Source organism: Phaenicophaeus curvirostris, chromosome 26 (genome assembly GCF_032191515.1).
Source record: "Phaenicophaeus curvirostris isolate KB17595 chromosome 26, BPBGC_Pcur_1.0, whole genome shotgun sequence".
Lineage (NCBI taxonomy): Eukaryota > Metazoa > Chordata > Aves > Cuculiformes > Cuculidae > Phaenicophaeus > Phaenicophaeus curvirostris.
This window is the reverse complement of record NC_091417.1, coordinates 6,480,649-6,502,423: the sequence shown is the minus strand read 5'-3', so window position 1 is coordinate 6,502,423 and position 21,775 is coordinate 6,480,649. Positions and strand designations below refer to the sequence as shown.

At 47.2% G+C, this 21,775-nt stretch overlaps 1 protein-coding gene across 6 annotated transcripts in view; it reads right to left on the bottom strand.

The window, feature by feature from the left end:
- Nucleotides 1–21,775, bottom strand: part of GPATCH8 (G-patch domain containing 8) — a 152,358-nt gene that overhangs the window by 6,339 nt on the left and 124,244 nt on the right. For 3 of the 6 annotated variants that reach the window (XM_069877103.1, XM_069877105.1, XM_069877106.1), the window contains 6 exons: nucleotides 17,446–17,513; nucleotides 16,549–16,635; nucleotides 10,915–11,058; nucleotides 8,549–8,585; nucleotides 1,734–1,783; nucleotides 180–310 (listed from right to left, as the gene is read on the bottom strand). In XM_069877103.1, the coding sequence (XP_069733204.1) occupies nucleotides 180–310; nucleotides 1,734–1,783; nucleotides 8,549–8,585; nucleotides 10,915–11,058; nucleotides 16,549–16,635; nucleotides 17,446–17,513 (517 nt within the window). Of the gene's footprint in view, nucleotides 1–179; nucleotides 311–1,733; nucleotides 1,784–8,548; nucleotides 8,586–10,914; nucleotides 11,059–16,548; nucleotides 16,636–17,445; nucleotides 17,514–19,532; nucleotides 20,046–21,775 lie in introns of those variants that run through there. The other 3 variants (XM_069877107.1, XM_069877108.1, XM_069877104.1) reach the window with 3 other exon arrangements.

Below are 21,775 nucleotides of genomic sequence, written 5' to 3'. Positions count from 1 at the left end.
GGATTACGTCTTTAGTGAACTTACTCCTACAAGAACCACAGCATGAGGCCAAACTTAAGCTTTGCCCTCAAACCCCGCGCAGGATTACAGGAGTGAGACTGCCAGTGCAAAGGGCTGATGCGCCAGGCAGGACTCTCACTTGAATGCTCCACACGTGCTTGGGGATCACCTGTACTCACCATTCAGGCTGTCTCCTCTGTTCAGCCAGCTCGTGTAGACGCCGGAGGGCTCTCTCCTGCTTCCTTTCATCTTTACGGGATCTTGAAGAGACATTGCGAGCAAATTCTCTTTGCTTGAGATCTTTCAACCTCTGAAGCAAAAGAAACCAGGAAGGGATTAGATGAAAGGGGTTTGTGGTTAAGAATCCAAAAGCGTCACTCGCTGCAGCCCTGGAAAGCGAGCTGTAAAGCCTCTCCCAGTGTTTGCTGAGCTAGGATGGAGCAACAACATCGTAGCTCAACAAACCAAATGGAGCACATTTGAGTTAGCAAAGAGGAGGACGGCAAAGACAACTGTTCATCGCTTTTGGCTGCAACTTCAAGCCCGTGTCTACATTTCCAATCAACATTACTGGTTTTCTTTAGCACGTACAATAAAGCTGATTTCAAAGCAACAAGCAAATTCTGGAAGGAAAAGGAAAACGAAGAAAAGACTGTTTACTTTGCTGCTGTTGCGGGGTGCAAATGTTCTCAACAAACAGTACACAACAGAGTCTTAATAGCATGGGCTAAAGAACGGAGAGGGATTGGCTGGTGCAGTCACCCAGGTATCGTATCTTACGAAAGCAATGTACAAATTACATTGGAGGAGGTGATAAAAACCCCATGCAAATGGTTCTGGTAAGCACATAAATAGTACAACATACACCACAAACAGCTCCTTGCATTCCTGACAGTAGCTCTGAGGCGGCCTCTCAGGTAACAAAATGTTCTGAAAGGTACTAGGGTCTTTTGGGGGTTTCAACACTTTAGGAGGGCAGAGACACTAAGTTCCGCCAAAGTCTTATCTTGTGAGGAAGCAAACCCAAGCGCGAGGGATTTCAAACATTGTTATGTCACAGAGGAAATCCAGATTGCCAGTTCTAACAGAATTGGAACGGCTGAGACTTGAGGAAATTTTTGGCAGTCCTTGTCCCCAAGTGCTAGGAAAAGGGGCTGCAGTGAATATCCAGAGGGCATTATTTGAGAGCGCTGTAAAGAAGTTTAAAGACAGACCAATACCATCCAGATGGAGTAATTTTCCTTTCTCGGTGCATAATGGGTATGATGCTTTCTCCAGTTGGGGACCCTTGAAGGGGTTTTGAAAGGGAGCCCCAACTGCAGAAAGCATGGTACCCAGCTTTGAAAAGTGTGTTTTTCAGGCATTTCACAAAAGCCTTAAGGACTAATGGTACCCAAAGCAGTGGTCCTTTAGAAAAGCCCTCATTTGAGACGTACAAACCATCAGTGAATTCCAAATATCCCTTCTGGCTGGTTAGCTGCCTCTTTACTGGAGCAGCATCAGACCAGGACACACACAAACAGTGGATTCCAGAGTTAACCTCAAGTTCAACCAGAGGAATTAGGTTGGCCCAATGTAAAGAGAACATTGCTTTGTGAAGAAAGGGAAGACTGGACAAGGCAGAGGATTCTCTTACCTAAATTGTATTTACTAAATGTGGTTGAGTGTTACCAAAACCAGAGGGGAGGACACACAAAGAATACAGCTACAGACACTGGTAGAAAGAAACTCACTCTTGTGATCTGGCCTCCAAAATTAGAAGGGTTTGCTTTCAACACATCAGCTGAAACCGTCACGGGACAAAGAAAAAAGAAAGTAAAAATATAACGAGAGTGGAAGAGAGGAAAAGAAATAAAAAGCAAGCACTATTACACAGGCTCTGGGTGTTCACGAGCTACTCTACAGAGAAGGAGCTGAGCCAGGAAGGCTACGGGACCAAGCTTGGGGAGTTCGGAGCAGGAGCGGGGAACGCACAGACACAGACACGCACAGACACGGCAATGATCCCACCTGGAACAACAGAGCTACTTTCACCAGGACAAGTAAAGGGCTCAAAGGTTTTGTGGTGTATGTGAAATGTTGAATTATAGAATGCTTTTGGTTGGAAAAACCAAAAGATCTTTAAGATCGAGTCCAACTGTCAATCCAGCCCTGCTAGGCCCACCACCAGACCATGTCCCCAAGTACATCTACTTGTCTTTTAAACCCCTCCAGAGATGGGGACTCATCATGCCCCTGGCCAGCCTCTGTCAGTGCCCAAGAACCCTTTTAGTGAAGAAATTCCTCCCAGTATCCAACCTAAATCTCTGCCAACACATCTTGAGGCCATTTCCTCTTGTCCTGTCACCAGCTACCAAGGAGAAGAGACCAAACCCCACCTCACTACAACCTCCTTTCAGGCAGCTGTAGAGCAATAATGTCTCCCCCTCAGGCTCCTTTTCTCTGAACTACACAACCCCAGCTCTCTCAGCCGTTCCTCATAAAGTTTGTGCTCCAGCCCCTTCCCCAGCTCCGTTCCCTTCTCTGGACACACTCCAGCCCCTCAATGCCCTTCTTGCTGCGAGGGGCCAAAACTGAACCCAGGATTCAAGGTGTGGCCTCACCAGCACCAAGTACACAGGGATGATCCCTTCCCCGACTCCTGCTGGCCACCCCATTCCTGACGCAGGCCAGGATGCTGTTGGATCTCTTGGCCACCTCAGCAACAGTAATTTTTTTTTTCCAAGAGGGAAGGGGGAAAAAAACAGGGGTAAGCAATAGTATCTGACCCTGCATGGTGATTTAAAAGCACATCTAAAATGCTGCAGGAATTTTAAGTCACCACCAGCTGGCAAAACTGTTCAGCTGGCATTCGATGCCAAATCTTTAGGTCACTCATCCCTTTGGAAAAACATATGACCCGGCTATTTCCAACAGGACTGACCTGTGACCTTTTTTTTTAAGGAGGAGGCTGCATGCAGAAACCCATCTCCTCCTGAGACGGGCCTGAAACCGCTCCCCATGGTGTGCAAGGACTCCGCAGCTGCCCCCAACACAATCCTGCCTTTGTTACAGTGGACAACTTAAATGAAAACAGAATTAAACGTCCATTTCCTTCAATGCTGACCTTTGTGCATTTCTGTTCCCCAAAACCTCCTGCCCTCCTACTGTGCAACTCTCGTAAAAGAGAAGCAAGTGAACTATCCTGATCCAGCAACTCCAGGGCAGGCAACATCTAGCTACAGTGGTATGTGACAAACCAGGAACCGTGGTTACAACACTCCAGAGAATTTCTTACTCCCCAAATTGTGGAAAATTTGGTCTGACTTTACAAAGGACTAAGAGATCTCCAGACCAAGTTTCCTTTCATAGGACAGGGGCCAGAAGGACGAAGGGTCTGGCTGGGTAAGTTTAGGATAACAGCTCCACAACTGCACCAGGCCACCTCCTTGGCAATATAAAATAAGGAACGTAAGAGATTAGCACCTTCGACTGACCTCAAACAGTGCCTCTATCATCAGAAATGATCTCTCAGGTTGCAAGGAGCTAAGTTCCAAGAAATCTGGCTGGACAGCATCCCCTTACATAAATGCAAACAGGGGTAAGGGAAGGAGGGACAACAGGACACCAGACTGCTCATCCGTAAAAACCTATTGCTGCAGGACAGAGGCAGGGGACACTCAGGTAGTTGGTGAGCACTGAGCTTTGAAATGGCAAGAATTTTTTTAAATGACAGAATCACAGAGTGGTTTGGGTTGGAAGGAAACTCAAAGCCCATCCAGTTCCATACCTCTCACGCCACTGGATCCGGTTGCTCCAAGCCCCATCCAACCTGGCCTTGAACACCTCCAGGGAAGGAGCAGCCACCACTGCTCTGGGCAGCCTGGGCCAGGGTCTCCACACCCTCACAGCAGAACATTTCTTCCTAACAACTCATCTCAATCTCCCTTCTTTCAGCTAAAAAACTCTTGCCCCTTGTCCCATCCCTGCACTCTCTGATCAAGAGCCCCTCCCCAGCTTTCCTGGAGCCCCTTTCCATACTGGAAGCTGCTTTAAGGTCTCTCCAGTGTCTTCTCTTCTCCAGGCTGAACAACCCCAACTCTCTCAGCCTGTTCTCATATGGGAGGTGCTCCGGCCCTCAGATCATCTCTGTGGCCTCCTCTGGACTCACTCCAACAGATCCATGCCCTTCCTGTGCCGAATACCCTATCAGAGCACTACTTACTTCGTTAGTTGTTCCAAGAGTGTAAGCGATCCCAGTAACTGAGCCACACAAAGAACAGCGGAGAATCAGGAGCTACACATGCCCACCCCAAAATCTAAATGTGGTGAAGCAATTAAAAGTCTGAAGCGCAATTCCACAGTCTGAAAGGAGTCATGGAAGCAACGAGATGCTTTTCAGCACGCTTCAGGTCTTAGCCTTCCCAAAAAGCCATTAGAACTAAATCGATATTTAAGCTAGGCTTATACTACAGAAATTTCCATCTAATCCTTCAGCAAACGTTCATTATTCTAATGCCTCAAAAGCCCTAAATTACTTTTTGGACTGCACCATATGTGTGGGTGTTCCAAAGCTGCACGGCCACGGGAGGCAAGCCGCAAGGCTGCTCCTTCTCACAGCTCAAAGAACACCAAACAAGAATTCCACATCGCCACTTCATCATCCTCAGGGAGCTTTGCGCCACCAAGTAAGGAAAGGAGCCCTGGGAACCCATCTTCCTGGGGTGAAATCAGTCTTCTGAAGCCTTCTCACAGTGCTCAGCAAGACTATAATAGGCTTGGGGACACCAACCTGGATGAAATCAAGCAAAGCTTCATGCTGCTACAAGATTTAAAAATTAGGAAGCATTTTATCTTGCTAGGCAATGCGTTTGCTGAGGGAACAGAATGCTTTTCTAGCAAGCAACACATTTACAAACTAGAGGATGAAGCCAAGAAATGTTATTCTCCTGATTTATGACTTCAGCTGTAAGGAGGGTCTTGTTGAGAAGTCCAGTGACCAACAGACAGGGACACAAATCACAGGCACGCAAGTGAAGTCTGCCCGAATTTCTGCACACTAGAAGCGGTTCTTCCCTACCTCAATCCTTCCGTCAGCTTGATATTGTGATTTATTAATAGCTGCCACCCACCTCAGCTTTGCAAAGAGTAGTATTGTATTTCTAAGAACTATATTTCACTGGAAGTGCAAATTGAGCTCTTAAAGAACAGGCTTTCTATGAAATCTGCAGCTACATCAGGACTCCAGCACAAAGAGCTACAGCAATGGATTATCTCCTGATCATGCAGAGCTTGGGAGGGACCAAATTGGCACACAGCACCCCTACCTTACCACTCTCTGCAAATCGGCTTAAAGAAGCTGCACTCCTGTGTTATTTAAAAGCTATAAAGTCCATCACAGAGACGTGACAGTGGTTAAATAAAAGGGGGATAATTAGGATTCAGAAACTGCCATAACAGAAAAAAAACCAGCACGCTGTGGCAATCACGTGTGAGATTTAGCTGGTGACTCGGTATGGAGGGAAGACCTCCCCAATACCGAAGTGGAGGGCATCGCTTTTCAGGTTCACAGCCAGGGGTAAATGGATTTTCTCAACTTAAGTGGACAAAGCCATGCAATTTTGCAGATGGAGGCCCATTCTTTGCCTGTAACTGCAAAACAGAAGATCACGTTATTCCCACAACAAAAAAGGCACTTCACTACCTGGCTTTATTAGGCCTGAAGCTGTGAGACTTCCACAACAAACCTTAGAGTCAGGAGAGAGGGATGGACTGGATCCACATACAGGGAGATTTCTGCACTGGCAGGAAGCAGCTCACGTGACAGCACAATCCCATTGGAGCTACTCCTCCCCTGCCATTGTTCTCAAGTCTCTCTGCCAACCCCTATTAAATAAAATAATAATGTACTTTTCATTACATGCCAGCAGATTTCTGCCTTTCTGAACTTTCGATATATGCTTGGCTCTCTGACACAAAAGATTCTGCGAGTGAACTACACCATTAGCTAAATATGCGCTCAAAGGATGGCAACCTTTATCATTTGATAGAACCGAGAACGCAAGCCCTGCTTATTTTTGGAAATCAACATTCTTTGCACGTTCATAAATGAAGGGAAAAGAGCAGAGGGGAAACAGCACAAATTGCAGTTTTATTTCACCTTAATTTCTCTCTGACTCCTCAATTTCAGTGTAGGAAAATACACCACGTGTTAACGCACCACGGATAACCCAGTGCCACAGGACTGCCAGCCCCCGGGGCAGCTCGCACTGCTCCTCATCACACTCCCTTTGCACCCTGAGCTTATTTATTGAACTCTGTCAATGTACAAGTGCTCTTCCCCAAACATGTTTGCCTTCCAGAAACAAGCAGCTGAATTGGGTTAGGAAAAATACCATGTTTTTTGAGGGTAAAACATTTCCAGAGTACAAAAGCCCCCAGGTAATACTGAGCACCTTGGTGACTCTCCCTTTGCCTTCTGCACCCAAACGGTGTTTGATGATATAAGTTTTGGGAAAGCACAAGCCCAAATGGCTCCAAACTGGAGAGTTCAGGGTTGGGAGTTGGAGCACTCATTTACCCCAGCAGCGACTATGTGGGTAACGTTATTGTGTTTCAACAGATCCCTCCCCTCAGCATTAACAGCACAGAGCCAGGCCAGTTGGGCGTGAAGAGAAGTGCAGATCTAGAGTTTCAGATCTTAGCTCCATCCTCTTCCCCAAAGAGCTTCTCTGGAAATCTATTCCTTTTGTCCTTTTATAGAATCATATAGTCATAGAATAGTTTGGGCTGGAAGGGACCTTCAAAATCATCCAGTTCCAACCCTCCTGCCACAGTCAGGGACATCCCACTGGATCAGGTGCCCAAGCCCCATCCAGCCTGGCCTTGAACACTTCAGGGATGGGACAGCCACAACTTCCCTAGGCAGCCTGGGCCAGGGCCTCACCACTCTCATCGTGAAGAAATTCCTCCTTATATCCAGTCTAAATATGCCCCTCTCCAGTTTATGAAGAGAATCGATCCAGAATTAATTATCTACACCACCAAAACACCACACATTTAGCAAAAAAACAAAAGGAAAGCTACATAAAGAACCGTTTTGGTACAGCTTGGTATTCCCACAGTTCACCTGGCAAAAGTGCACCCAGGAACACGTTTGGATTCACATGGGATTCAGAAGCTGAATGTTTTTATTCTTTGGTCAGTGACTCAGAGAAGAGCTCAGCCCCTCAGGGCACCCTGGCAGGGAAGGTGGTCTTGGATGAAGTAGAAAAAACATCAAAAGCTGACAGACACGACAATTCCAGCTGTAACTGGAATTTCTGCAAGCTGCTCTAAGTGATGGGAATACGGATTAGGTTTGTTTGGTTATGAAAACACAAACCAGGTACAACTCCAGATAAGGTGATGCACGTTCACCTTCATGCAAATCTAACAGGAAGAAGTCTACCTTGACGTCAAATCTCAAAACCAAATTCAGGGCCCACTTGGATGCAATGTCCTAGGATACATTCCCACTAAGTCCTGAACATCCTGTGACTGTGGACATGAAGCACCTGGACATCACACACCCGGTTACAGCCTTTTTCAGCTACTCTCTGAAGAATCTGTAAGGGAACCGGGTTTATTCTTCCTCTTGCAGTGCTATCTCTGTGAACTCAAGTTGCTATTAGTCCCCCAGCTTCCCCTGAGAGAGACTGAACAGGTCACAGTTCTCTAACACATCTGTACTTCTCGTTTCAAGTATTAACCTAATTAAAACGGTCTAGAGACCAATACTGCACACTTCCAACAAGGCATTTAAAATGCAATGGCTGAAATAGGACAGTAGTTTGTGATAATAAATCATAGAATAATGGAATGGGTTGGGTTGGGTTGGAATGGACCTCAAGGCCCATGCAATTCCAACTCCCTGCCACGGGCAGGGACACCTCCCACTGGATCCGGTTGTTCCAAGCCCCAACCACTCTGGCCTTGAACACCTCCAGGGATGGGGCAGCCACCCCTGCTCTGGGCAACTCGGGCCAGGGCCTCCCCATCCTCACAGGAAAACATTTCTTCCCCAGGTGTCACCTCAATCTCCCCTCTTCCAGCTGAAAACCATTCCCCCTCGTCCTATCCCTGCACTGCCTGACAAGGAGTCCCTCCCCAGCTTTCCAGGAGCCCCTTTCCATACTGGAAAAGCTGCTCTAAGGTCTCCCCAGAGCCTACTCTTCTCTAGGCTGAACAACCCCAACTCTCTCAACCTGTCTTCTATACAGGAGGTGCTCCAGCCCTCAGATCATCTCCACAGCCTCCTCTGGACTCACTCCAAGAGATCAACATCCTTCCTGTGCTGGGGACACTCCAGAACTGAATGCAGGACTCTAGGTGAGGTCTCAATTGAAATGGATAGAAATACTAGAAATGCTGCCTGTTGGATAGAAACTTGGTGCTGAGTCACCTCAGATGCACCCAAACGCTGTATGAAACCAGTACAGTCAGGAAGTAACAATAAAACCTCCCCTTTAATTGTTTGGTGTTAAGTTGGTGGGTCTAAAATGTATCCGGTAGGGATCAATACACTTACCTATCGTCCCTGTTTCGCAATAATCCTGAGTTCCTTCCTGGAATACAAGACAGTGGCTTTGTAACTTGGGAGCAGAAAGGGATCTGTGGGTGGAACATCTATTTACAGGGACAGCCTAATGCTCGCTGAGCCGCAGAAGGAATAAGCAAACACTTCAATGTCATGGGGATATGTAACTAAAAATACTTAAAAAGCAAAACTGATCCCTGGAAATCTCTTCAGCAAACTACAAAAAGGGCAAAACCAAAGCACTGTTGCTTTGAGAATTACCATTGAGAAGACAAAATGTTGCATATTATATACACCAAGTCGGTTTGCTCTAATTGTCTAGGATACCTTAACAACACATCTTCCTGAAGAAGCCCACTGATTAGCTTATTTTTAAGGAAACCTTCTGTTTTCCTCAAAACAATCTCCGTCAGCCCTCACGCAGCCTTGCCTTCTTGTCCAAAGAGGGAAAATGTAAAACATCAGTGTGCACCTTACTACAAAAAGCACGGCTTTCTTTCAAACTACCCTCTACTTTAGAAGAGGCTGTTTGAAATGAGCCTGTCCCGAGAGGTAACAAAAAGCACAAGTGAGATAGTGTTCCTTATGCAAATCTCTCTTCTTTTTTATCAGGCAGTTTCAAGTTCCCTCACTGAACGCTGACCCAACAGGGTGACACACATTGCAGCACGACGCAAAGCTGGACAAGCAATTTTTTCCCTAAGCAAAGCATGATTGCTTCTTTGTTTAAATCCCCTCGTAACCAGAAATTAATGCTGGGTGACGTAGCTGGAGTCTGAACGCTCATTTTCTCCAGAGCCTGTCTGGAATTGCTGCAATGTATGCAAATGATCCAAGAACAGCAGTTCCTTTAAAAACCAGCAGCAGCACCCAAGCAATTCCCAAATCCTGCCTACTGATGAGGAGATCACGCCACCCTGTGTCCCCAAGACATCTGTCACTCTTTCTGCACCCCTACTCACAACTCCTTTCATACCAGGGAAGGGTGGTCACTTTCCACAGCTTTTCTCCTTCCACAGCATCTCTAGATGCTAGAAAAATCTCTTGGCCTTGCCCACCTCATGCCAGCCCCCGGCAATCACCCAAGGGTTTTGAACAGAAGTTGACGTAACCGTACGGTGTCACCACACCGCAAGAACGTGACACAAACAGGCCCTTCCACCTCCTGAACAGATATGTGTAACTGCACTCAGGTTTCACTCAAGCTGACAGAAAACTTTGGCTGAAGCACATTGCTATCAGATATCTCGACTGTGCCACCAGCTCACTCAAAGCAGCCCAGTTTCCCAATATAAAGAATGAATTTCTGCTCTTAATTCCATCAAACCACAACTCAGTATGCAAACAGAAACTACCCTGCCGTGAGATTTCCTGTTGACTCCCTTAGTGAGTTTCCTTTGACCTGCCATACCCCATACTTTCACACAATCCAATGCCATACCCTTGGTTTTAAGCTGTTGCTTCACTGCTGTTTTGCAAGATTATAGACATCACAGAATGGTTTGGGCTGGAAGCCATCCAGTGAGCCATGAGCAGGGCCATCTTCAACCAAATCAGTTTGCTCAGTGCCCTGTCCAACCTGGCCTAGAATGTTCCCAGGGATGGGGCAATCACCACCTCTCGATCCTCCAGAATTTATCAGCACTTTAATGATGTACTGTTAGAATTTATGACTAGAAATATAAAAAATCCTCCTCTGAGCAATTTCATCATTAGATGAGCACAGCACTGCTATCTGCTGTACATTTCGATCTCATGTTGCAGCTTCAAACAGATCAGGCTAACATGAGTTTATACTATTTACTGCGCAGCAGGAAGGACCTTGTAGATACTACAGCACATCCCTACCTTGGGACCAAAGCCATTCCACATAGATCCCAAATCTTCCTTCTTCTGAAGATTACAGAACTTGGAAAGCACTCATTTTTTATGATTCCTTTGCCGCAACCCTTTATTTCCTAGTCCGTTTTCAGCAACTTGACAGAACACAGACTAAAGCATCAAAACGCACACACGTGGCACATCACCAGTCTGCAAAGCTGCACTGCATTAAAAGCTGATGCAGATCAGGAGCCATCCACACCCATCTGTACTCTTCCCAGTTTAGCAACTGCCCATTCCTGCCCATGGATCATTCCAAACTGGGCTCCTTGATGCCAACAGCCAGCTGGGGTTTTTGTTTGTTGTTTTGGGTTTTTTTTTTTTAATGCATGGTGGGAATAAGAATCTTAACCCAGGACATAAAACACTATTCCTGGCTCTATAAGGAAAACAGAGACACTGGGGAAATCTGAAGTATTAACCACAAACGAGACCGCTGCAATGAACTTAAAATCCGTGCTATCAACATCGTTTACCTGCTTGTGAGCATGATCATAGGAGTTGATGTGGTTGTCAAACTCTTGATGCTTCTGGTACTGCTTGTCGCAGAGTTCACAGTAGAAGTTGGCTCGGAGGTCTTCCAAAGCCTTGGCAATCGCCTTCTCCTTATCGACATAATCCTGCAAAATCCACAAAGAAACGCTTCTGTTAAACTTTGTCAAACGAATTGGAAGATGATCGATTGGTCCTTCAACAAGGAAAACTGTGCTTAAGAAAGCCTGAGCATCCAGCGACAATTACATTCACTAAGCTGACCAGTCTTTGCAAATTGAAAGCTATGAAGGGTAACTTTACAACACTGACAACCCAGCCTTGACTCAGTTTCCTAACAAAGAAGAAAATTGTGTCATCAGCACAGGAATGGGTACAAGGAGGATGATTAAAAATGGGCACAGGCAGCTGAATTTCATAGAACAGGGGAAGGAGATCACCTGGGGGGCTGCAGGCAGTATTGTCTTATATAATTCAACATTCATGTAGTGGCAAAACAAAGGTGAGGTGTCTAAACTGGCAACACTCATGTCCTCCTCTCTGCTGCCGTACAGAAAAGCAGCAGCTTTTGGCTTGGCAGAGCCACACAGCTCCGGGACTCTGTGGGAATCCCAGTTCCCAGGCGGCTGCAGGGGCTGAAGCCCCAGTGCCTGGATACAAACCCGTGCAGCTGCGCAAGCCCTGGCCCCCGGCACAACCGCGGCTGACCTGGGGGCTCACTTACACACCCGATGCTGAGACAGAACAACCCCAGGGCTCCACAACCTCCTCCTCCAGCAAGGTCGGTTCAGTTGCAATTAATAAAACATTGGAACCCTTTACAGGAAAGCCGCTTCAACAAGGTGGAAGTGCTTATGATGATGCATACTGTAAAACAAGTCATGAGTGCTGGATCCCAAGGCATACGGCACTGCCATCAGCACGGCCCATATTTACCATGTGCATTTCAACTGGAATAAAGAGAAATTAAATGAGGAAAAAATAGCCTAACATTTGAGAAAAAGCACTTGCAGAGTTTCTGTTTTCAATATAAACTTCTTATGGGAAATCTCCTTTTATTAGCAAGAGGAGCCAGCAAATGTTTAGAAAAGTTATACTATGAAAGCTTTTTTTTTTTTCCCTTTTCATATAAGATTTCGTTCAAGGGAAACGGTTTCTGCCTCCCAGTACGGTTTATTTCCAAGTTACCACATCAAAATTACATGAAAATAATATTACTGAACATGTTTTCTATAATGCAAAATCCATGGAAAATAATTTCAACAGCAGTAGGAGGAAAATTTCCAAAGCTAAAAGGTGGGGTTTTTTTTCCAATTCAAAGCACTGTTCACCTTCTAAATGAAAAATCTGTGTCAAGTTTCTGCTTCCATCTGTCACCAGAGGCCCTTGTTGAGAAGATAAAAGTCAACACCGCTATCTAGAGGTCTGAGCCTGAAGCAGGTCCCCAGGAAGGAAAGAAAGGCAAACAGAGCAGCATGACATCAATGGAACAAAGATGTTTAAAGTTCCTTGGGAGCCCTGCACAAGCTTCCTGCGCCGCATGGCGGGTGCATTTCAGAGAGCATCCTGTGGCTAAACAATGAAAACAGAGCCAGCTGAACAACCAGAATCTCTACAGAAAAGGAAACTAAAGAACATTGCTTGCTTGCAGAGTTATCCAGAATCCCTCTGAGGCTCACTGAGTGGCTAATCAGGATGTGGCCACCACTGGCAGTTACATAATGGACTCCTGTGGAGCAATGGAGAAGTGACGCTCGCAGAGATTTTTCACAGATTGATATAGAAACGCGAGAGCCCAACGATGCAGCAGGCTAATAAAAACATCCAAGTTGGAGAAGGCTGCTGCAGCTCCACAGAGCTCCTGGAAAAGCTCTGTGCTGGACGCTGGCAGGAATATAGAACAGCCTTGGGGAGCAATGCATCTTCACCCGCATTTAAAGAGACAACTGTAAACTCCCAAATCCTCCCCATAAATCACACTGCAGACCTGAGATAAAACAGCCTTGCAGGGCACTCGTACGAGAGCTCCACCAGCCACTCTGATACGACAAAAATGCTTTGAACTCAACAGCTGCTCAGTCTGAAGATGCCCAGGATTTGTGGCAGAGAGGAACAATAAAACCATAGCATAGTTTGGGTTGAAAAGGATCTTAAAGCCCATCCAGTTCCACCTTCAGCCATGGGCAGGGATACTTCCCACTAGATCTGGTTGCTCCAAGCCCCATCCAACTTGTCCTTGAACATCTCCAGGGATGGGGCAGCCACCACTTCTCTGAGTAACCTGGGCCAGGGCCTCCCCACCCTCACAGCAAAACATTTCTGCTTAAGATTTCATCTCAATCTCCCCTCTTTCAGCTGAAAACCATTCCCCTTGTCCTATCCCTGAATCTCTGGATCAAGAGCCTCTCCACAGTTTCCCTGGAGCCCCTTTTCATACTGCAAACCGCTCTAAGGTCTAACCACTGTCTTCTCTTCTCCAGGCTGAACAACTCCAACTCTCTCAGCCTGTCCTCATAGCAGAGTTGCTCTAGCCCTCAGATCATCTCCATGGCTTCCTCTGGACCCATTCCAACAGTTCCGTCTCGCTCTTAAGCTGCGGATTCCAGATCTGGACACAGGACTCTAGGTGGGGTCTCAAGAGAGCAGAGTAGAAGCTGAGAATCCTCTCCCTTGTCCTGCTGGCCACGCTTCTTTGGATGCAGCCCAGGACACAGCTGGCCTTCTGGACTGTGAGCACACATTGCTGGCTCATGTCAAGCTTGCCATCAACCAGCACAAGAACTTCTCCACAGGGCTGCTCTCAACCACCCCATCCCTCAGGCTGTATTGAAACCGTGGATTGCCCCAACCAAGGTGTAGGACTTGGCATTTGTTGCTGTTGAAGCTCACGAGAGATCCAGGCTCTTGGCCATGTGCTGCCCCAGCCCAACCAACGTCATGGCCCACCCTCCCCTCTGCAGCATGTGAGCAGCTGCGACAAAACAAAAGCGGAACCATCATCAAGGAGAGCATGCACCTAGATGTAGAGGAACTGTTCAGCACCAGCTGTGTGACACCATTTAAGAGCTCATTTGTACTTTTTAAGTGTGCCAAAAAGAGATCACTAACTGCCTTCACCTCCATAGTAATAATTATCTTTAAAAGCAATTATCATAGAACCCTTGGGTTGGAAAAGACCTTTAAGATCATCAAGTCCAACCATATGTGTCCACTATCACACCATCCCTGAGCACCTCATCCAACCATCTTTTAGACACCTCCAGGGATGGAGACTCCACCGCCTTCCCAGTCAACCTCTGCCAGTGCCTCAGAACCCTCTTCATGAAAAAAATGTTTCCTATTATCCAATCTAAGCCTGCCCTAGTGCAACTTGAGGCCATTTCACCTTGTCCTATCAATGCCTATCACTTGGGAGAAGCAATCAACCCCTACCTCGCTACAACCTCCTTTCAGGCAGTTATAGAAAGCAATGAGGTCTCCCCTCAGTCTCCTTTTCTTCAGACTAAACAACCCCAGCTCCCTCAGCCTCTCCTCATCATGCTTGTGCTATGAACCCTTCCGCAGCTCCGTTCCCTTCTCTGGACGCACTCCAGCCCCTCAATGTCCTTCTTGCAGTGAGGGGGCAAAATTGAACCCTAGATTTGAGGTGCTTGGCACTGGTGAGGCTGCACAAGGGGACGATCCCTGCCCCGCTCCTGCTGGCCACCCCATGGCTGATCCAAGCCAGGATGCTGGTGCCCTTCTTGGCCATCTGGGCCACTGCTGGCTCATGTTCAGCCACTGTCAACATTATCCCCTCCAGCTCCTTCTCTTTCTCTGCCAGGCAGCTTTCTAGCCGCTCTTCCCCAAGCCTGGAGCTGTACAGGGTTGTGTCTCAAGTGCAGGACCTGGCACTTGGTCTTGTTGAACTTCATCCTGTTGGCCTCGGCCATTGATCCAGCCCAGCCAGATACCCTGTAACTGCAATGGCTTTTATTTTTAATTGCACAAATATACCAGCAACTCACTTACCAAGCAAGTCAAGGCTCTCAACTTAAGGTGAAAAAAAATGCAGAGAGGAGGCTATCATTTTCTGTAGCTTAACAAGCTGCCTGCAGCATTAACTGTGAACCAGTGAAATGGAATTTTAGATTTGCCATGGTTATGCTTAATTTTAATGGAATTGAAACTACTTCTCCATTATTCCTCAAAGAATTAAAATTTATGCAAAACTGGCTCTTTATTCTAATGTCTAAGGCAGCTCTGCAACTCCGGCACTTCTCAAATCTCAGGACAATTAACCAAGCAGGTTCGCCTACACCGTGATGTACTTTGCAGGCTGGTAAGAGTGGATTAAAGGAGAAGCAAAGACCTTGCCTTCACAGAGAACTCCACTACAGCTAATCCATGTATGCTCCAACGTGTCAAGCTCAATGCCAACACCATGGCCCACTTTTAACAGTAAAAGGCTGAGGCTTACAAACTTCCCCCTTGTTTTGTAAACCCTGTGGAAACAGAGAATACAGGTTTTCTAATGTTGCCTGAGAAATTCTTCCAAGGAAATTCAGCCCGCGGATTTCTCAAATCTGGGGCCGTGTTCAACCTTCGCAAAGAACACAGGATTTACACAAGAATATCACCGCAAACTACTCTACTCCACTTCCCGTTGCCTGGAGGTGTTCAAGGCCACACTGGATGGGGCCTTCAGAAACCTGATCCAGTGGGAGGCGCCCCTGCCCATGGCAGGCAGTTGGAACTGGATGGGCTTGGAGGTCCCTTCCAACCCATCCCATGATTCTATGATTATATTTTAATGAACTGGTTATTCACTTCCTGGAATTAACCTTGGTGTTTGTTCAGCTGCTGAAGAACTGAATAAGAGCGGCAGGACTTTCCCTGCGTGATCTGCTCCTGTTCTAGAAAGAAGTCCCAGAGTAAGCAGAACATTTCCTTCCTGAGGGTCAGGGCTGCCATAGTTTTCTAGGGCCCTTGTACGTTGTCAGCACAGACTCTGCAGAGGCTTCAACACCTCCAGGGCTGGGGCAGCCACCACTTCTCTGGGCAACCTGGGCCAGGGCCTTCCTACCCTCATGGGGAAGAATACCTTCCTAATGTCCAAACTAAATCCTCCCCCTTCCTATTTAAAGCCATTTTCACTTATCCTATTAGTCCATGCCCCCCTAGCTGGGGAGTCCCGTCCCCCAGCTTTCCTGGAGCCCCCTTCAGTACTGGAAGCTGCTCTAACGTCTTCCCAGAGCCTTCTCTTCTCCAGGCTGAACAAGCCCAACTGCCTCAACTTGCCCTCACAGCAGAGGTTCTCCAGCCCTCAGACCATCTCTGTGGCCTCCTCTGGATCCATTCCAACAGTTCCATCTCCTTCTTATATTAGGGATTCCAGAATTAGACACAGGACTCCAGGTGCGGTCTCAAGACAGCAGAGCAGATGGGGAGAATCCCCTCCCTCGCCCTGACGGCCACACTTCTTTTGATATAAAAAGCCTCAACAATGACAAAACCCCAAGAGCATCCAGTTCCCCCTCCCGTTACTGCAGCCCAACAAGAAGAGTTGTGTCCTTTCAGAACAAACTCCCTCCATTCAGCCTACGGGAACTTTAATGTTGATGCCCCTGTTCCCATACCTTGTATTTCTGCCTCAGCTCCTCGGTGTCTTCTTTCTCCACCTCCAGTACTCGCCTCCGCTCAGTGGCATCTTCGGCGTAGTCGAGCTTTTTTAAGAAAAAGAAAGCGATGCAGTTCATCCCATAAATCTGCATCCCTGAGACTGCCAGAATGTGTGATGTTAAAAAGATGAGGTTTGAAACAGAACCTTTGCACACTGCACTTCGCTCTCCATGTTTTGTCATCCCACAGTATAACCCACATACAAAACGGTTTCTTAGCCCTTCCAAGGTGGAGGCTCCTGGCAGGCTCAGCCACTGCTGGCAGTGGACTCAGCTTTGTGGGAGGGAAATGGTAAAGCCCAGGAATTTCAGACAGCATCCAGACTTCAGAACTGAGGTACCAAGGGGCAGACAGAACACGTATTTGAGAAGTGGTTTTGTACTGCATTGATTTCATAGAATCGTTTGGTTGGAAAAGGCCTTCAGGATCATCAAGTCTGACCGTACCTGTCCACTACTAAACCATCCCTGAGACCCTCATCTGCTTGGCTTTTAAACACCTTGAGGGATGGGGACCCAACCACCTCCCGGGACAGAGGTTTCAGTGCCTGAGAACCCTTTTCCTGATACCCAATCTAAGCCTGCCCTGGTACAACTTGAGGCCATTCCCTCTCAGTCCTATCATCTGTCACTTGGGAGACAAAACCAACAACCGCCTCTCTACAACCTCCTTTTGGGGAGTTGTAGACAGTGATGAAGTCTCCTCTCAAACTCCTTTTCTCCAGGCTAAATTTAAGAGCAGGTTTTTCTTTACTTTTGATGTGCAAATTCTTACATTTCTCCCCTATCAACTCCCTCAGAGCCATGCAAGAAGTGAGCGGGTGCAGGGCAGGATCCTGAGCGGGGCAAGCTTACCTCCATCTCCATCCGTCCCATGCCCATGACATCATACTTGACGACGATAGGGATGGGATCTGTCCTCCCTGGAAGAGGAACACAGAGAGAGGTGGTCAGCGGCCACTCCTTTGCCACAGCTTGTTGTACACATTGGGTTTGGGTGGTTAGAGATCTTGCCTTGGAGTGCAGAGACCAGAAAGCTACAGTGAACCAAACATGAGCCATTCTCACAGCTTACAGCCAACCCTGCTGCTCGGCTCCAAACCGGTCACAGATAAATGCACGCTGAACGTTGATAAATGGTATTTTCTGAACATTAACTGGTCACATAAAATATTCCTGCCGTTAATGTTCCATCATGACAAGTCCCAGGGCAGGGCTGTTAACAGGACTTGAGAAATGAACCTTCCCAACGCATCCCCATCAAGCAATTCCTACTCCTCATCCTCTAATGAGAGTGAAAAAGCTATTGAATACATTTTACTGCCTTACCGCATCAATAATTCATGAGGACTTTTCTGTAAGAGATGTGGAAGCCTCCTCTCCCACCAGCTCCCATCCCCTCCCAGGGGGAAGGAAAGCTGACCGAGAAGTGTGGTACGGCAGCCAAACTTCCTCCATCCCCAACACTTGCCCGGTCCAGGCCAGGCACTCAGCTCCCGCGGAGCACGGCTCTAGGACTCGCCTGGTCGCTGTAAGCTGTGAAAATGACTTAGTTGCGAAGAAAATTGACTTTGAACTAATCAAACTATGCTGGAGATTTGTAATTTTTTTAAAAAAACATCTCTTTAATCCACTCATAACCAGCCAAACAAAGCAAAATGGGGCAGACAAGCACTTTACTACCACAGCTTTTTGGTTTATTATTATTATTTGTATTTTACATCACAACTCGTGCTGTTGGTTGTGATGTAAGCCCACTGACAGAGTACTTACCTTTCCCGGTGCATACCTTGAGTGAAAAAACAGAGTGTTTACTTCCCTCATCATTGCTCTCAGTTTGGTGTAAACAATTGGTTTGTTATACACACATACACATCTATTATACCTTTGGGCTAAAAGATCAACAGCTTTCAATCGTGCCAAAAATAATCCATCGCGGAAAGGCTGAAGTGTTTAAAACTGCCTCAGAAAACCCATCCAGGCATCAACGTCCCTCTGGTCCGACAGCCGCTTTGGTCCAGCTCCTGCAAAAGCCTCCGCGGAGGGAACCAGCTCAGGTCAGCCTTGTGGCTTTAACTCTTGGAAGGGCAGAGGCACGTGGTTTTCTTTAGAAGTAAGTCCACTGAATCAATTGCTTTCTGGTTTACACGCCCATACATCTGACAGGCAGATATCCACCAATATTTGTTGCACTGATCCAAAAAGGATATTTGGAATCAAGCTTTCCTTGGGGCATTTTGGGTGCCCTCTGTTTGACCACGCTTCTCTTATGCCCAATGGTATAATAACATAAGCAGTGACTGCAATTTTTAGCAAAAGGACCAAATCAAAGACAGGTTATAAAAATGACTTCCTAAGTGCAATATCACTTTCATAACATCTCAGCCACGGATTTACTGGAAAGCAACGAACCCAAATGGAAGGGCTGGCAGCAAGCGCCAATTTGTATGCTTTTTTCTTGGTTTTTTTTTTCTTTTTTTTCTCCAAGCTTTTTTCTTTTTGTTTTTCATTTTTTTGGTTTTGGTTTCTCCAGCAATCGAGATCTTTTGATGTGGCCTCATAAACCCCTGCATACAAACAAGGCATCAGTACTTTTGCCTTCTAAGGCAGTCAAAGTTTTTTGGTTTTAGGTTCTCAAGATCTATTTGGAAATTGCAGTAGCAAGTGCTAGTGCCCATCGTGGCGGGGGAAAATCACGTTTGGACAGTATTAGAAATTAATGTTTAAACTGATTTTTGGAAGTTCTAACACAAACAGAAACATCCCTTCTTAGCAATAACCCTTCAATGAACAAGGATCAGACAAGTGTGCATAAAGAAAGGAAAGGAAAGGAAAATGAAAGACCAAGCAGAAGGATGATGGCTACAACAGAGAAAGTAAAGCCTAACATATTGGTGCACTGATGACAAAAGGAGTAATTCAGTCTGAAAATAAAAAATTACCACTGCTAAGTTTACCATCACCACAACAAGTCCAGGATCATAACGCTGTAAAAAAGAAACACCATTTGTTAGGCAGAAACCATTAGGGGCAGAAAATAGGCCGATGGGAGGAGGCAGGTAGGATGGGATAAAGGAAAAAAAAAAAACCCAAAAAGCACTAGGAGGCTTCTTCCACACCCTTCCACCCCAGCACCGTGCTTGGAATCAGGGAGTGGGCAGACTTGGAGCAGGTATTTGTTATCAGACCTGAAACATTGGGGAGTTGGAAGAGGCTGAGCTCTCGGTGGCAGCCCAAGTGCCCAGAGTCCCCGCGGCATGTAAAGCAGGCAGTTTGATAAGGGAACAAACCAGGCTCTTGAGGCAATTACAAGCATTTGGGGTCAACAGGAGTTCTGTTTTCAGGTAGGAGGAGGATATTCAATGTGAAAAGCAATGCCTTTGTTTTAAACTTAACTACTACTTCATTACAACTCCAATACAGCAGTAGCTGCCCAGAGCCACGTCCCGCACCACATCCAGCCGCCCAGCATATCCAACGCCACGTTCAGCTACCCAGCGCCACATCCAGCCGCACAGCACCACATCCCAGCCCCAGCATGCTGAGCTGCAGGCAGCAGCACCCGTCCCCACCACCAAAGCCACAGCTCCCTCCCAGGCAGTAGGATATTCAATGCAAAAGGTGATGCCTTTGCTTTAAATTTAATCACTGTTTCATTACAAGTGCAATACGGCAACAGCCGTTCCATGCCATGTCCAGCCGCCCAGCCTCAGCCCTCTGAGCAGGTAACACGGCTCTGGGCAGCAGCGTCCGTCTCCACCACTGCAACCACAGCTCCAGGCAGCGGGACACGGCGTTGGGCAAAGCAGCGGGTGGTGGAAGCCTTGGTTCACGTCCTTGGGAAGCCAGTGCTGCCCAGGGGCCGGCGATCACCCCACTGACTGCCAACGGGCTGGGTAGGAGATGGAGAACAGCCAAAGGGAAAATGGGACTTGTGAAGTTAAGCTCTTAAGCTGTCCTTTTAAAGGACTCCCTCAGGAAAATTTATTCCAGAGCTACTGTGCGTGACAACGGGATCTTTAGCAGCACGTAACCAAAGCCCTCGGATGCTGCAGTTTAGGGTTCCTGCTGACCCTTTCCAGGTACATGGACACACACTTGGGAGGGAAAAACTACAATAAAGGGCAATTCCCAACTCCTGGGCCACTACACAGGGCTGCAAGTGCTGATAATACCGCCTCAGTAAACCATGCAGCTCACACTGATGCGACGGTGTCCCAGCCCCTGCACCCCCAGGAATTCATGCTCTTTTGGAACCAAGTCAAAAACTCTTTCCTTTACAGCCCAGTCACACTGCACAGGCCACAAACCCCACAACAGAGAGGGATACTGCACAAAACACTTCCATGTGAGGGGAAAACCTCCACCAAGGGGATGAAGTACAGACTCTGGAGAGGTGGGAGAAACAAACACACAAGTGGCACCTTAGAAAATCCAATCCCTTAAGGTAAATTAAGTATGTAACAAATTCCTTCATTCAGAAATGAAATGAGATTTCAATACTGACCAGATATACTCATTTTACTTCCCTTTTCCTAAAGAAATGTGGAAATGCTTCTCCCAGCTTATGAGGAATTGCTCACCCCCAAGTATCACAGAATCATAGAATGGTGTGGGTTGGAAGGAACCTCAAAGCCCACCTAGTCCCAACCCTCCTGCTATGGGCAGGGACACCTCCCACTGGATCAGGCTGCCCAAGGCCCATCCAACATGGCCCTGAACACCTCGAGGGATGGAGCAGCCACAGCTTCCCTGGGCAACCTGGGCCAGGGCCTCATCACTCTCATTGTGAAGAAATTCCTCCTTATGTCCAGTCTAAATATGCCCCTCTCCAATTTATATCCACTGCCCCTCGTCCATCCTGTCACTACAAGCCTTTGTGAATAGTCTCTCCCCAGCTTTCTTGTAGCTATAGACCTCCTCGAGCCTTCTCTTCTCCAGGCTGAACAAGCCCAACTCTCTCAGCCTGTTCTCGGATGAGAGGTGCTCCAGCCCTGGGATCACCTTTGTAGCCTCCTCTGGACCCGTTCCAGCAGCTCCACATCCTTCTTATGTTGAGGACTCCAGAACTGGACACAAAACTCCAGATGAGGTCTCACAAGAGAGGAATAGAGGGGCAGAATCCCCTCCCTCACCCTGCTGGCCATGCTCCTCTTGATGCAGCCCAGGATATGGTTGGCCTTCT